Genomic DNA, 17320 nt, shown 5'->3' on the forward strand with positions numbered 1-17320 from the left:
TAATCGTAGGGTTATGATACTGTTATCGGATTCTGAATCTTAACAGCTTATCTGCTGTGACAATACGTTCTTTAAAAAAAACAAAAAAAGTTAAAGAAAAGGTAAAGGATAAAGGTAAAGAAGTGCAATACTAAAATATTCCACCAGATGGCAGCAAATAGTAATAGGTAGTAATTGCAGTTTGTTAGTGTTGCAGCACAATGTACAGTATTAACCATTACTATGCTGGTAAAGAAGGAAACATAATATAATACAAATGTAATATATATATTTAAATAAAGCATTTTTATATGGTACCATCAGCAATCTTGTACAAGCCTTGGTAATAAAAGTCATTAAGAATATAGCTTTTATTAATCAATTATTATTAAAGTTATATTCTTTAAAGTTATAGTCACGCATCAGCTGTCCCCAAAAGGCTACCTGAGCTATTGTATTACATTTAAAATATAATGACATATGATCAACGTTGTTAAAAGCCCCATTTTTAGCTTATAGATTTCAGAACCGAAGCAGGACAGTATATCACCTGCTGTTGTTTTTTTTCTATCGATGTCCCTCCAATCCGCCAGTTTGATAGTAGATTAAGACTAATAATGCACTGTGGGGATTATGTAGTCTGAAGTTTGCATCGGCCATCTTTGATAGCTGAAAATAAGACCCAAAATTGGCAGATCAGAAGGTTATTCGCACAGAAGACCAACAGCAGGTAATATAACTGCATTCTCCAGTCCCAAGACCAATTTTTAGCCTGAAACCGGAGGGTCTCTTTAAGGCTAGAGGCTTCCTTGGAGTACATACCACATTTCGATTGCTTTTTTATAAAAAAAATTCTTGTACCTAATTTTCTGCTGATGTTCACTATGCAAGATAAATAATGCATTATTTTGACAGGTTGGACTTTTACGGATGCGGCGGTACCAAATATTTTTTGAGAAATTTTTTTTTCTGTTTGATTTTTTTTTATTACAAACAACGGAAAACATGTTTTCCAGAGCGTCATCCCGACGGCCCCATTACATATGGAGGTTGCCCTCTGACCCAGGTAGGGACAGGAAGAGTTTAAAAGCACCTCCCTTTCCACCCATGCTTCAGTGTCTTCCTGTCCCTACGGTGGGACAGAGGAGCAGCTCCAGAGCTGCAGGAGATAGGAAGCTGCGGAGGCAAGAAGACTTACCGCAAAGAAATACTTACCGCACGCTGTGCGGCCCCCCTGGAGGGGTAGAGGTCGGGGCCGCACACTCAAGAGTCCCTGCATCCCCGACCTGCGCTGCCGACGGAGCCGTCAGTCGCCCAGTAGCGCTGGTCTCCCTCGCGCGGATCGCATGTTCGGGCCGCCGCTGCTGTGATGGGATAGTTCCTCCTGGCAGGGGAACGGCAGCGGCGGCCTCCCTGGACCTCGGGCGCATAGCGGTGACGTCATCCGGCGTGGTGACGTCACGCGCACAACGTAGGGGGCGTGGCTACCGGCGAAAACCCGGAAATGGCGCCAAATTTGAAAATCCTCCCCATAAAAGCAGGCTAAACTCCATGGAGGTTCCTGCTGACTGCCAGACAAGTGTATGTGAGTATGTCTACCCGCGACAGCTCAGCACGTGAGGGAGAGATTGACACCCTACCAACTGTAAGTAGGCTATACGCCAAAACATGCGCAAATGGTCACTTGTACAGCGGATGCATATATGTTCCCTTTCTTGTCTCCCCTCTCCCCCACTTTCATGGGTAGATGGATAAGGAGGGTCCAAAGAAAATGGACCCGAGGAAAAAATCGAAAAAATGCGTCCTCTGCAACAAAAGGCTCGAGGAGAGCTATAAAAAACCCCTATGCGAGGAGTGAGTGTATTACCGCAAGTAATGCTCCTGAATCCAACGCTTGCACTGCTATAACAGTGAATTGCTCTGCCTTCACAGATGCACGGGGAAAATTCTCGCAGAGGAGAAAGCAGCATTCAAATCCGATATCCGCTGCATGATAAGGGAAGAGCTGCAGGCTTCCATGGCGTCCCTTCCCCAGGCCCAGCCAGGTCCGTCACGGGTCCCTAAAAGACCTAGACAGACCGAGTCGGCGAGTTCGATCTCCGGTGAATCGCTGGAGCTCCTATCCGAAGGGGAATTAGAGGACCCACCGGTTCCCATAGAAGACGAGAAGAAATATTACTTCTCATCAAACGACATTGCGCACCTCATCAAGGCGGTGAGGGAAACAATGCAAATTGAGGAAGATAACCCGCCGAGAACAATCCAGGATGAGATGTTTGGCGGCCTCCGATCTAGAAGAAAGATCATGTTCCCAGTCAACCAGACGCTGCAGCAAGTGATCATAGATGAATGGCAGGAACCGGAAAAAAGGATCACTGTTCCAAAAGAGATCCGAAACCGGCTCGCATTCGCTACCGAGGACGTCCGCCTGTACAGGGAAACCCCCAAGGTGGACATCCAGATCGCAAAAGTGGCCAAGAAGACCCTCTTGCCCTTCGAGGACACCTCCCAGCTATCCGATCCGATGGATAAAAAAATCGACGGATTAATGAAGAAAGCCTGGGAGGCAACATCCCTCACCATCGAGGCTAACATAGCCTCAACCTCAGTGGCTAGATCCATGGCGCTCTGGCTAAACAGGCTAGAAGCCTCCATAAAGGATCGGGCCCCCAGAGAGGAGTTGGCCAGCTGTCTCCCCCTCTTAAAAATGGCTACCGCCTTCCTGGCTGACGCATCAGCGGAGACGGTAAGATACGGGGCAAAAACCGGAGTCCTCAGCAACTCAGCGAGAAGGGCACTATGGCTGAAGACTTGGGCCGCAGACATTACATCCAAAAATAAGCTCTGCGCCATCCCCTTCCAAGGGGAATATATGTTTGGGCCCGTCCTGGACAAAATCCTGGAAAAAGTCGGCGACAAGAGTAAAACCCTGCCTGACAGACAACCTTTCAGGAAACCATCCTTCCCGAAGAGGATGCGCCAGCCTCCTCCCGAAGTTAAAGGGAAAGGGAAGACTGGAAGATGGTCGTACCCCAAGGGAGGTCGGGGTAAGGAAGTCCAACCCTCCCCTGAACAAACAGGGGGTAGATTAGCGGGCTATCTAAGCCAGTGGCAAGGGGTAACGTCTAACCCCTGGGTACTCCGAATAATCGAAGCAGGGTACCAAATTGAATTCCACTCGCTACCCCCTAGGAGATTCCTTATAACCTCCCCGGGGTCCCTACAGGAACAAGGGAACCTCATAAAAGGCGTTCAGGAACTTAAGGACCTAGGGGTCATTACACAAGTCCCCGATTACGAAAGGGGTGAGGGATTCTATTCCCCCCTATTTCTAATAAAAAAACCGAATGGTTCCATTAGGACTATATTTAATCTTAAAGCCCTAAATCAATTTATCTCGTACAAAAAATTCAAGATGGAAACAGTAAGATCCATCGTCCCACTAATAGATCGAGATAGTGTAATGTGCACCATAGATCTTAAAGATGCATATTACCATGTCCCAATAACGGCAGCCCATCACAAGTACCTGAGGTTTGCTCTGCGGGAGGGAGACAAGATCCAACATTACCAATTCACGGCCCTTCCATTCGGAATCTCCACCGCCCCTCGGGTATTCACGAAAATCGTTATAGAGATGGTAGCCTACTTCAGGCGGAATCAGATCCGCATATTTCCGTATCTGGATGACTTTTTGTTGGTATCAAGGACGGAGAAGACCATGCGTATAGACCTATCCATGGTCTTATCCACCCTAAACAGTTTAGGGTGGATAGTTAACAAGCAGAAGTCCGACTTGAACCCTGGTACACAAAAGGTGTACCTGGGAGTATTACTAGACTCCCACATCCAGGAATCCCGGCTTCCATCATCTAGGAAGGAAGACCTCACCCAAAGAGTAAAATCCTTCTGTCAGGCTACGGCGGTTTCCATTAGAGAAACAATGAAGGTGCTGGGCATCCTGACGGCTTGCATTCAGATAGTCCCATGGGCACAGGCCCATACCCGGCAATTACAAGGATTTATCCTTGCCAACTGGGACAAACGGCAGACATCCCTGGATAAGAAGGTGAGCCTGTCCGTCCGAGTCAAAGAGTCCCTACGCTGGTGGACCTCACAGAGGAACCTAAGCAAAGGTACCTCTTGGTCACAAGAATCTACCGTACCCATCACAACAGATGCCAGCAAAACGGGATGGGGAGCCCAAGTAGCCGACCAAAATCTACAGGGGATTTGGGACCCCCAAGTAGCTAAACGCTCATCCAATTTCAGAGAACTAAGGGCAATCTGGGAAGCCCTTCAGGCGGCAGAACCCCTTATAAAAGGAAGGCATGTCAAAATCCTAACCGATAATATGACAGCTCTGTCATTTGTTCGTCACCAGGGGGGAACGCGACACCCGCACCTGCAACGACTGGCAACAGAGATACTCCGCTGGGCGGAATCCAACGTGCTGTCCCTCTCAGCGATCCACTTAAAAGGGTCCACAAACGTCGCTGCCGACTTCCTGAGCAGACAGAGCATCCATCCAGGAGAATGGGGACTGAATCAGCGAGTCTTCGACCAACTAATCTGCCAGTGGGGAGAACCGCAGATAGACCTGTTCGCCACGAAGAGAAATTCAAAGTGCCAGGACTTTTACTCGCTGAACCCCAGAGACAATCCACGCGGGGTAGACGCCCTGTCCCAAAGCTGGGACATGGACCTAGCCTACGCCTTTCCTCCCTTCCCACTGATCCCCCGCACCATCAGGAAAATCCAAACCAGCCGGGCGTCAGTCATACTAGTTGCCCCTATGTGGGACAAAAGGCCCTGGTATCCCCTGCTAAAAGCCTTGGCGATCCAGGGTCCATTCCTACTACCAGCCGTAGAAGATCTTCTCCTCCAGGGCCCACTAACATACCCAGGGGTCGAGAAATTGAAGCTAGCAGCATGGATGCTGAAAGCATGATACTGCGTGGGAAGGGACTCTCCCATAATGTAATTACTACCCTAACAAAAAGCCGTAAACCTATCACGATAGCCATCTACGATAGGATATGGAAAAAATTCACAGAATTCTGTAAAATAGAGCCAGGGAAAATCCCAGGAATTGACATTCCCGTAATCCTGGAATTTTTGCAGGCAGGCCTAGAAAAAGGCCTTAGTCCTAGAACCCTTAAAGTCCATACAGCAGCACTAGGGTCCTATCTAGATTTTCCCTTGGCAGAACACCGCTGGGTGCGTAGGTTTCTCAAAGGGGCAGAACGGCTTCGACCCTTTGTTAGAGAAACCTTTCCTACCTGGGACCTAAATATAGTCTTAACTAGCTTTTGCCAATCCCCCTTCGAACCCCTCTCACAACTCTCCTTGAGGCTGCTCACACTAAAAGTTACCCTTTTAGTTGCCATAACATCGGCTCGGAGAATAGGGGAATTGCAAGCATTACAGTGTATTGAACCATACATGGTAATACAAGACGACAGGATTACCTTCAAACTAGACCCAGCCTTCCTTCCGAAGGTAGTGTCAAAATTTCATAGGGAGCAGACGATCACTCTGCCCTCCTTCTGTCAAAATCCCCGTAACGAGAAAGAGAGAGAATTTCATAACCTAGACGTTAGGAGAGCTGTTCTAGCGTACCTAGAGGCCACCCGCTCTTTCCGTAAAAATAATAACCTCTTCATTCAATTTCAGGGGCCGGCAAAAGGAAAGACGGCAACTAAGAGCACCATCGCGAGGTGGATCAAGACCGCCATCCAAGAGGCATATAAAGCCAGGGGTCTCGACCCTCCGGGAAAAATTAGAGCTCACTCCACTCGCTCTCTTTCCTCCTCTTGGGCAGAAAAAGGCCAGGCGTCTGCCGAGCAGATCTGCAAGGCGGCGACCTGGTCGAGTATACATACATTTACCCGACATTACAGGGTTAACGTCCAGTCGGACAAAGACCTGAGTTACGGACGTAAAGTCCTTCAGGCAGTAGTCCCACCCTAGGGCCACGTATAATTTGGTATACTCCATATGTAATGGGGCCGTCGGGATGACGCTCTGGAAGGACACGGATTACTTACCGGTAGTCCCTTTTCCAGGAGTCATCACGACGGCCCATAGTTCCCTCCCCTTTAAGAATAATTTATGTTCTTCAAATGTAAATATGACCGAATAAAGGTAAAATTTGGTTTAGTAAACATTGTCCACCGTAATGATTTATAAGTCACTGAAGCATGGGTGGAAAGGGAGGTGCTTTTAAACTCTTCCTGTCCCTACCTGGGTCAGAGGGCAACCTCCATATGTAATGGGGCCGTCGTGATGACTCCTGGAAAAGGGACTACCGGTAAGTAATCCGTGTCCTTTTTTTTAAACTTTTACTACCCTTTATTTTTTATAATGAAAACTTTTAATCTCTTATTTTTCCTTTGTTTTTTTAGGTCTCCATTGGGGACTTGACCTTGCTCGATCGCTTATACCGTGTACTTCAATAGTTCAGTATATAGTATCAGGGCATTTAAATGGTGCTGTCAGAATTGACAGCAGCCTTCAAAGGGTTAACAGCCGCAATCAGCATGCGGATTGATCACAACAGCCAGTTCGCGCCATTTATAGAAGGGGATTGGCCCCTATAGCCGCTTCATACAAACCCAGACGCTGGAGGTCGTGCATGTACATTCTTTAGGTCAAGGTGTTAAAGGAGTATCTGATCATTTATCGCATATGCACAGAATTTGCCCTAAATGTCTGATAGATATGGGTTTCACCTCTGAGATCGTGACTGTCTCCAGAACAGGTCTGCCCGACTCCCACCTGACCCCATGTAGTGGCTGTGACAAGCGGCTCCTGGCCGCCGGAGGTAAACTTCGCCCTCTCCAACCCGAGACTCAGCCAAGTGGAGCGAGAGATCAGCGAGAGGCGCTCATGAGGCCAGGTGGATGGCCCATCCTCCCTGCCAGGAAAACAGCAAGGAGGAACACAGATAAAGCACTTGTAGCACAGGTGAAAGTGGCGCTGGATGACGCTATTGGAGGGAGGCTCCGTCCCCCTGGTGATGCAGAAATGATATAGCTAGCACATCAGTGCTGTGAAGATCAGCCCCGCTGAATGAGGATTTGAATGGGGCAAAGCACCACTACATCCCCAAATACTCAGGAAGGTTCCCTGTGCTTCAGGCGCCTGATATAAAAGGCTCTGAAATGCGTGAGAGCAGTAAGAGCACAGGAAGAAGTGTGTGAGAGTCTGCATAGTGTGGGATGCAGCAGACAGCCTAGTAGGGAGAAGTGGCCGGCAGTTGAAGTGTCAGTTGCAATGACCAAGGGCAACAGGACTAACCAGAGAGAAAATACCCAACAGCCCTGATGACCTGGGGGCCAAAAAAATGACTCCTACTGAAGAACTGTCTGCACCATTGGGGGTAAAGGGCCTGCAGCATGAGGAGGGAGGCTACCTCCCCATAAACACCTGGAGGCAAAAGTGCAACGGACTGTAAAATCGCTGGCCAGGGTGGGGAGGTCATAGACCTATTGAACGCTATCTTACGGACTTGTGTTTAGCGCCGTAGGTTAAAGCAATGTATATACTTATGATATAGAATGTGATGCGTCTTCTGATGTAATGGGGCAGCAAAGCACCTAATTAGGAGACATTCAACATCCTATGTGATGTAAGGGACTGCCACATGTTTTTGTGTGAGAGACCCAGTAACAATCCAGTTCAGGGTTCGAGCTTCTTGTTGTAACCGGTGCGGAACGGTAGCATGGTCAGGGAAAGCCAGAGATCGGTACATGGGTTGCTATTAATTTGTGGCATAGAGGAGCGGGTGGGTAGCATAGTCAGGAAAGCCAGGGGTCGGTATACAGGTAGATATGTCAGGTAGTAGTATGAAGGAACAGCAGGGAGGGACAGGGCCGGGTTTATATAGAGTGTCTAATCAGTGCGAGGTGGGCTACAGGAGCAAAAAACTGAAGCTGTCCAGCAGGCTGAATAGTTCACTAGGGAGAGACGTCACCTGGAGCACGGGAGTTCCAAGGTTTGAACCCTGACAGACTCCAGTGCTGGTGATGTCTAGGAAATCAGATTGTTGCAGCCTGTCGGTTGCGACAACGTCATGTCATGGTGGCCAAAGACCTGTTGTCTTGTTAAGCAGGTCAAGGGTTAATGTACTATGTGCAGAGTCTGCTGGTGCTGTTTGCCTTTGCTGCATGGATGTATGCTGGATTAGCCATGCCTGGGAGTAGGCTGGAGGTATGGTTTTCTATTCATTCTGCCAGTTTTCAGGTGCAGAGTGGCTATATATTCTCACCCCTCTTGGTGAGCAGTGCTGCTTATTCTGTTCCATGGTGGAGAACTTGAAGTTTGGAGCTCTGTAGTGCTGGGTGTTTTTCCACTTGCAGATAAGTTGCTGCAGGTTCTTTTCCAGTTGTATTGTTTCTGTTTTTGCTTTGAGTGTCGGCTCATTTCTCCAGGGGTTCCTATAGGGACAATCAGGGCCCAGAAAGAAGACCATGGGCCGCCTTTATCGAGGCGATGTCCCCGCTTTAGGCAGGGACCCGTCACCTTCCTGCTAGGTTAGAGCCAGGCTTCTTTCCCTCTCGCTGGAGTGGTGCTACCGTCCCACAAAGCATTGTGTGCAGCTTTTTCCAACAGTGTGTACGCTCCCTGTCGCCGTGCTGAGTGTAGTACTATTGTGTCGCACAGGCTTCACATCTGGGCTATGTATCTCCGTTGTGGTGTGCACTGCTCTCCGGTGCATAGGTCCGTCTACGGAAGTAGTCGTGAACATCACCCTGCGTCTGTGCTGGCATGGTGCTTGTGAGCCACACGGATGTGACACAGATATTTTGTGAGGATAGGACGAAGCTCCTACAGACTGAGAGAGGTCAGTCTAGTGATAGTGTAACAGGTGTCAGACATGATTGGAGGAGGCCCGTGAAACAAGTGACTTGCTGCTACCAAGGAGATGTAGAAGTTAATGTATATGCCGATGTGAGATGGTGAGTGTTAAAAACTTTCTGGTTTACAAGAAGTAATTGGTTACTGTCGCTTTAAGAGACGTTATTGCCCAATGTTTAAGCATACGAATCCTCCAATGGAGCGTGATAATGTAAACCCCCCCGTAAGTCATGTTCATTTGCGCTGCAAACAAACGCACCGATTAAAATGGCTAATTACTTCCAGTGGTCCTCTTTTTCCAGCACAATTACACAGCGTTTCACACATCTCCTAATGCTCATTTGCACCCCCAACCCCTCATCGACTTCTATGGGGACCTTTGCTGCAAAAATATAAAGAAAGATAAACCATGTTCAAGTTTTAACTTTTTGCGCAAATGAAATGCGAACACGAAATGTGAATGAACCCATTGAAATTAAAGGATTCTATTCTCTGGGTATCGCGCGTGCAAATCTTGTGCGCACAAATAAAACTGGGTTCGCTAACATCAACCTCGGAGGTTGGGTTCAGAAACGCCGTCGCTGATTTTCGTTAAAAAAAACTGGACGAAATAGCATCCTATTAAATCTGGCAAAATGCCGGACAGCCAGAAACAGAGTCCATTATAGTCAATGGGATCAGTACAGCACCATGCGATTCTGTTGTATGACATGCCATTCGACCAGGGGTTGACATTTCCCTGCTCCCCAAACGGAGCTGTAAACAGAAACCCCTAGTGCTGATGTGAATGAGCCCCCCCAAAACTTCTCCCACAATTGCATCAAAACAGAGACATAACTTGAAGCTCCTGGGCCCCAATGCAAAACCTAGAACGGGGCCCCCAGCTATAATGCTTTATTCATAGTACTGGGCTCCCTATATGGAGAAGAGAGGCCTTATGGGCCCCCTAAGGCTCCCTGGGCCCGGGTGCAACCGCATCCCCTGCATCCTCTATAGTTACGCTCCTGGATAAAAAGGTATCTGTTAAAATGGGGTTCTTGCGATGGTTGCAGATTGTCCATTTTTTTCCATTCTGGTCCAAAAATAAAGTTAAAATCACAGGGCAATTTAAAATTTAGAGCTTAATTAATAATTTGCAAAAATGTACATGAAAATAGCAATTCGAGGCGTATTCTTGTTATCCTTATTAGTATTGACACTTCTGTCTGTACTTAAGTTAAGCCATTTTCTGTATCCTGGGGCTCCTGTACCTCTCAGTGTGTTCTGTGCTGCCAGTCATTTCATTCAGCCTGGGAGTCGTGTGCAGTGATGTAAAAAGCAATTAAAAGTGATAATTGGCTGTCTAATCGGCTTAGTGTAAAATCAAACTTCACTCTGAGGCTTGTATTGATCTCCTGCTTTCCCCAGGTATCAGTTAATATGGTCACTTCTGGAACGGCAGGAATCTAAACTGCAGATTGGGAGTTCAGTAATTGTACAACAAAGTTAGCGAAAAATGTCGTTTTCAATTTTTTGTTTCCATTTCTGATCAGATGAGATGTAAGATATGAAAGGGATTCTATAGGCTAAAAAATGTGAAAAATCAGCTAAGAGCAATCCACAAACATAAAAGAAGTCATACTTGCCATCTCCAGATCCCCTGCCACCCCCGTTCTGCTAGACCGAGGCCCTCGCTGCTGTCTAATTTCAGCTGCAGCAAGTCAATGTAATGGGGTGCCCCCAAAGGTAAATATACGGCACTTGGTCCTGGGCTTTAATCCCCGATAGTAGAAATACAGAGTGGGATTAAAACTCTTGCTCCGGCAATGTAGCAGGAGCAGGTTGGGTTTTCGTTAGAGATGAGCGAATCTACTCGGTTCGGGTGTTTTTGAACTCTAGCACCACTTTTTCCGAGTATTTCTTGCTCCGGCAATGTAGCAGGAGCAGCTTGGGTTTTCGTTAGAGATGAGCGAACGTACTCGTTTAGGGCGTTTTTGCACTTGAGCACCACTTTTTCCGAGTAACTCACTACTCGGACGAAAAGATTCAGGGGACGGGGGGGCGGCGTGGTGGAGCGGGGGGGTAGCAGTGGGGAACAGGGGGGAGCTCTCTCTCCCCCCCCCCCCCCCCACTGCAACCCCCCGCTCACCCCCACCGCCCCCCGAATCTTTTCATCCGAGTAGTGAGTTACTCGGAAAAAGCGGTGCTCGAGTGCAAAAACACCCGTACCAAGTAGATTTGCTCATCTCTAGTTCTCGGCTGTCAGTAAAGGCCAAGGATCCGAAGGAGGAGACAAAAGCAATTTATTAATCACTTCAGACTTTTCCTTTACAAGCTACATGACGCTCAATGCGCGCTATGCATGAAGCAGCTGTTCCCTTTCCTGCACGGGACTTGGCTATCACATGATCCCTGGCGATCCCTGACATGTCAGAGCAGCAGGGTCTTAGCAGACCCCATCTCAGCTCTGACAGTAACTACTGTCACACTATGGGGATGTTTTCCTCCTGTAACTGAGGCTCCTACGGATGCCCTAGCTACAATTAAAAAAAAATACAATATGAATAACACCCGGAGGTCTTCTTTGACATTCTGGAGGACATAGATGTTTAAAAAAAAATAGTTACAAAAATAAGTTTTAAAAAATTACAGAATAAAATGAAAATATATATGAAAAATACAAAACAACCCACCGCCGACGCCAACATAAACACTGTCGTCATATCCGCCTAGTAATCTGAGATTATACAAATTATATATATCAAAACCTTCCGAAACAAAATAAACCCATTTCTGTAGTTTATTTCAACGTAAATGTAATAAAATTCTGTTAAAAAAAATTAATAAACATTTTGCCTTGTATGTGATGGAGAAAAAAATGCAGCAAAAATAATTAGGCCAGGTAAAAAAAAATAAAAAAATAGGGCCATAAAACCACCACATGGGTAAATTCTCTAAAAAGTGTCTGGCCCTGGCTTTTAAGGGGTTCAGGATGGAGGCAGATGTTCTCTGGAACGTGAGTCGGGGCTGTGTTGTGGCGCAGCTGTGAACTAGCAAGGGGAAGGCCGAATGTGAGAAGCCGTGAGTCGGGGGTTTGGGTTGTGGCACAGTTGTGAACTAGCAAGGGGAAGGTAAGATGTGAGAAGCTGTGAGTAGGGGGTTTGGGTTGTGGCACAGTTGTGAACTAGCAAGGGGAAGGCAAGATGTGAGAAGCCGTGAGTCAGGGCTATGTTGTGGCGCAGTTGTGAACTAGCAAGGGGAAGGTAAGATGTGAGAAGCTGTGAGTCGGGGCTGTGTTGTGGCGCAGCTGTGAACTAGCAAGGGGAAGGCCAGATGTGAGAAGCCGTGAGTCGGGGGTTTGGGTTGTGGCACAGTTGTGAACTAGCAAGGGGAAGGCAAGATGTGAGAAGCCGTGAGTCAGGGCTATGTTGAGGCGCAGTTGTGAACTAGCAAGGGGAAGGTAAGATGTGAGAAGCCGGGCTCCTGACAGAGTGCGTAGAAGAAGGGCTCAGAGGGTTTCAAGGGAGGACCAATGAAAGAAAAGAATGCTGGTGTACGTATGCTTGAACTTCAAAGTAGAACAAAAAAAGGGACCCCGGGCAGCATGAGGGTGGTGTCACATCTGCGCTCAGGGGTTCTGGTTTCCTGCTGTGTTTGGAGAGCAGGAAAGGGGAATCCCTTCACCGAATGCCTCTGTCTTATGACGGAACCAAACAGCGAAAAATGGACCCCATTGACTACTATTGGGTCCGTTCGGCTTCCGCTCAGGTTGGAAGAAAAAGGTCTGCATGCAATACAACAAAAGCAATACAACAGAACTATGGTATTTTGTAAATATACTGACTCACAGAATAAAGTTATCACCTCACTTTTGCCACAAGTGTATGCCGTAAAAACAAGACCCCCCTCCCCCCCCCCCAAAAAAATGGCGCACTTGTTTTTTTTCCATTTCATTCCACTCAGAAACCTTTACAGTTTTTCAGTACATTATATGGTACATTAAGTCCTACATTTGAAAAATACAATTCGTCCCGCAATAAACAAGCCCTCAGACAGCAAAATAAAAAAGTTGAGCTATTCAGAAAGTGGGGAGGAAAAAGCATCCTCAAGGGGTTTACATTGGGAAGCCATCCTTACAACTTGAAAACCATAATAACAATATAGAAAATTGTTTGGCTCTTCCTAAACACGGCTTTTACTTTAAAAATTGGCAACTGTATGATGGGTTTAAGAATCTGGACAGCTGCAGAGTCCTGGATTTAATGAACACAAGGGGCCATAAAATGGGTATCCCTTCTTTAGTAGAGATGAGCGAGCCTACTCGGTAAGGCAGTTACTCGAGCGAGCATCGCTCTTCTGGAGTAACTGCTTAGTGATCCGAGCAGGCTCGGGTGGGCTGCGGGGGTGAGCAGGGGGGCGGGGGGAAGAGAGAGAGATCTCTCTCACTCTTCCTCCCGCTCCCACCCGAGCCTGCTTGGATCACTAAGCAGTTACTCCTCAAGAAGAGCGATGCTCGCTCGAGTAACTGCCTTACTGGGTAGGCTCGCTCATCTCTATTCTTTAGCCATATTTTCGGCAAACCTGATCTCTCTTCTGGGGATATTTCTGGGTTTCAGCATCAGGATGTGTGTAAAAAACTGACACTCTATGAATCTCTTCACGACTTCTGACTCATAGAATCCCACTTCTGCTTTTTCAAATAAAAATTCTATGTAATTTCTTATCTGAGTTTCAATAACTGATTCTCAGTTATTTTCAGTGTAAGATCTATGAAGCTAGCTGTGGATGAACTCATGTTATATGTAGATTTCATTCCTATTTTATTGGAGTTCCGATGTTTCATAAAGAGATTCGCATCTTCTATATTTGCATCCTAAATTAAGATGATGTCATCAGTATAACGTCCTCAGTATAAGATTTTATCATTGAATTGTTCAAGTTAGTCAATAAAGACTTATGTTGATAGGGGCATCGTGTGCGCAGAGTGTTAAGGCAGCAGTATGCAGTCCTAAGCTCTCGCTCACGACCTGAAGGTTGCAGGTTCAATACCTGCTTGGTTCAGGTATCCGGCTTAGCCTTCCATCCCTCCGAGGTCGGTAAAATAAGTACCCAGCTTGCTGGGGGGTAATAAATTTTTTAAAAATTACCTGAAAGCGCTGCGAAACAAGTTGGCACTACACAAATAACAAGTTCCTTTCCCACCAACCTAAAAATATGTGAGACAAGTTCTGGTACTAATCCTCTTCCGTCTCCTGGGGTAGCATAGGTAGAATTTTACATTTTTTAATATTATTTTTGTGTTTTTGTATCTAGGAATAGAATGTAATGGGAATGGGGCTCGGTGTCTTGTAATAACATTCAGCTAGCATTAGAGCAATACAATTCTAACCATAATATAACCCTACATCTAGTACAACCTAACCACAAGATCAATACAAATGTGAGCGTTTCGATCAGCAGGAATGTTCCCGCAGTTTCATCATCTCCTGCGTACTAGTTTGTTGTTGAGGCAGTTGCTATGCAGTTGTCTCATCGCTGATCTGTTAGGGTGGGCCATTTGACCACACTGCTGCAGCTCAGTCTCATTCGGAGAGTAATTCTTGATTAGTTAGCCACTCTTTAACCTTTTCCTACCTAATAATATTTTCAGAAATGCCCATTTCAATCCTAATATTTTTGTGAACAATGTTAAAAACGTATGTTTTTCAATATAAAGAACAAATACAATAAAACAAGTTGTATATTTTGTGTAAGAGTCAGTGATGGTTATTAGAATGTCCCATGTCATGGGCCATCGATGTAGAATTTATTATTATTTTTTTGAATAGCAAGTATAATTAAAGGTTAAATATTCCTGGCTTCTGCAACACGTTGCTGGTTGTAGCGTAAGCTACATGCATTTAAATCCGTTATTCCTAGTATGCTTCCATTGTTTTATTCCTTGTCTAACTTTGTTTCTTGTTAGTGTAGTTTTGCTCCTGAGGTCATTTCTTGTGCAGTCCTTGCTTCTTAGCCTTGTAGTTTGTTGTTTGCTTTTTTATGCTTGTATTTGCCTTTTTTTTTATTCAGCTCTGCTCAGTTTGGTTTTCTTGTCTCTGGGTCTTAATACTCTCATTGTTTACCAGGGTCATTGCTTTAAAAAGGTTTTCCATTAGGGATATCTGTAGGGCTACTCAGGGACAATGGTGTCTGGTGCTACGGTCAGCATCATGGACAGATAGGGGAACACTTATAGTCCTTTTAAGGCCCATTTACATGGAGCGATGATCGCTCAAAGATCACTCAAACGACAGTTTGTGTGACAGCTTTGAGAGATCATTTTGCATAAACTATTAAGTAGCTACTCAGCTACTTAAGAGCAATTAAGTGTGCAAATGAAGCCTTAGCTGAAAGCAGTTAATAGCCCCAGGGTTTTTATCTGCTTTCAGTTCCTTTGTTCTCCAGCGAGAAACAATGCTATCAGCACTCCCCGTGGAGAACTGCTGATAAGGCTGTACAATGATTTTTAGGTTGGACTGAATTTAATGATCAGCTAGCAGTGCACGAAAAGTGCACGATGAGCGTGCGTTTAGACGCAATGATTATTGTTTAAACGATTGCTTTTTAGCGATTTTTGAGCGATCATCGTTCCGTGTAAATGGGTCTTTACATGGGCCAAGAATCTCACAATTCTCGTTTGCCTGAGCGAATGAGCTGATGATGTCATGACCAGCTCATTCACGCTTGTCTAGCCTGTTTAAACTGCACGATTCTTGTTGAGAATCATTCAGTTCTAGTGGACTAGTCGTTCAGTGTCTCACAGTCCTATGTGAAAAACTGAACGATCAGTGTTTAAACTGCATGATCCGGCGCTGGTTTGTATGCCGGCTGAAACTGAATGACAAGCGAGAACCTCATGATTCTCATTCGTCGTCCGCTTGCGTTTAAACTGAGCGATTACCATTGACTTTCGCTCGTTTGAATAATTTTCTGAACGATAATCATTCAGTCTAAGCGCAGCACTAGAGAAAGCAGGAGTTACGGTTGGTTATTGTCAGTTCATTAGCTGTTCACCATCTGCTCCATTATGTGATAACCATCACTGCCCTCTGTCTGATCCATTATCTATCATCACCAGTCTCTGTTTGTGCCATCATCTGATTACCATCAACATTCTGTTTCTGTCATCTATTGATGAGCTCCAGTTCTTGCAGTTTTGCTACCCACGAATAGTGATACATGCTTCTGCTCATTCAGCTGTCCAGTTGCTACATAATTCAGCCCCAATGTAAGCCCTGGGGGTACCTAAGTACTAGGAGATACTGTTAGTGCCCAGAAAAGGTGACTCTTATAGGTGAAGTCCAGTTCTGTTGTTCTGTGTCCAGCCAGCATCTTTACACTAAGTACCTAAATTGTACCGTAGAAGTATATCAGATGTGATTTTTGACACTTTTTTTCAGTTTTCACATATCTCAGCATCAGAGGCGTAACTTGAAGCTCCTGGGCCCCGATGCAAAACCTGTAACAGGGCCCCCAACTATAATGCTTTACTCATAGTACTGGTTTTCCTATATGGAGAAGAAAAGCCTTATGGGCCCCCTAAGGCTCCTGGTCCCGGGTGCAACGGCATCCCCTGCATCCTCTATAGTTACGCCTCTGCTCAGCATGTTTCTCTCCTCTTACAAAGCCACAAAATGAACTTTTTTTCAGCTTTTTTCTTTTTATTGACAGAACAGAAAAAATAATCCCAACATAATCTAAGAGTTTATACAAACTGCCAATCTACTGTTTCCCCGAAAATAAGACCGTGTTTTATCCTAATTTTTGCCCCAAAGGAAAAGCGCTAGGTTTTATTTTCAGGGGATGTCTTATTATACTTACCCAGCAGGCTCGGTCCAGGTCCCTACTGCTGCTCTCCGGAGCTCCAACATGCTGAGCCACAGCACTGATTGAACAATTCATAAATCTCGCCTCCACAACACGATGGCTGTGATTGGGTTTTCGACCGATGCTCAGCCAATCAATGCACACAGCCATCGCATTGGTTCATCGAGCGCTGCATTGATTGGCTCTTGAGTGCTGCTCAGACAATCAGACCCATGGCTTCCTGGATGTGAGATTTATGAATCCCGTAACCAGGAAGCGATCTTCTGTGGGTGAACGAAGACTGCAGGATGCATGGCGGAGCTCCGGAGAGCAGCAGGAGGACCTGTACCTAGCCTGCTAGGTAGATTTTTTTTTTTTAAGGTAATGCAGCTAGGGCTTATTTTGGGGCTGGGCTTATATTCCAAGCCTCCCCGAAAATTCCAAAAAATCAGGGTAGGGCTTTTTTGGGGGGAAACGGGGTATGTGGTATGGTCAGTTATACAGTGCCCATAAACTGCTATTGGCCCAAATTGTGGACATTTACGTTAGATCTAAACACGAAGGGCTTTCTTTCCACAGTCGACAGCCTGTTTTTTTTAAAGAAACTCTTAAAAGGAGTTAGACCAAAATTATAAGTTTTCTCCTCACTATGGGC

At 46.0% G+C, this 17320-nt stretch overlaps 1 protein-coding gene across 1 annotated transcript; it reads left to right on the top strand.

Annotated features, from left to right (window-relative positions):
- Positions 1–1000: 1000 nt before the first annotated feature.
- Positions 1001–6146, top strand: LOC136620638 (uncharacterized). Its single transcript, XM_066595531.1, has 2 exons — positions 1001–3026; positions 4364–6146. The coding sequence occupies exons 1-2, from the start codon at positions 1970–1972 to the stop codon at positions 5950–5952; spliced, it is 2646 nt and encodes an 881-aa protein (XP_066451628.1). The 5' UTR covers positions 1001–1969; the 3' UTR covers positions 5953–6146.
- Positions 6147–17320: the final 11174 nt, after the last annotated feature.

Source organism: Eleutherodactylus coqui, chromosome 3, assembly GCF_035609145.1.
Source record: "Eleutherodactylus coqui strain aEleCoq1 chromosome 3, aEleCoq1.hap1, whole genome shotgun sequence".
NCBI classification, from domain to species: domain Eukaryota; kingdom Metazoa; phylum Chordata; class Amphibia; order Anura; family Eleutherodactylidae; genus Eleutherodactylus; species Eleutherodactylus coqui.

Excerpts from the sequence above, each read along its gene's own strand:
- LOC136620638 (XM_066595531.1), top strand. The coding sequence starts at position 1,970 with ATGATAAGGGAAGAGCTGCAGGCTTCCATGGCGTCCCTTCCCCAGGCC. Across the intron at positions 3,027-4,363 it reads GTACCCCAAGGGAGGTCGGG|GGGGGAACGCGACACCCGCA; the intron begins GTAAGGAAGTCC and ends GTTCGTCACCAG.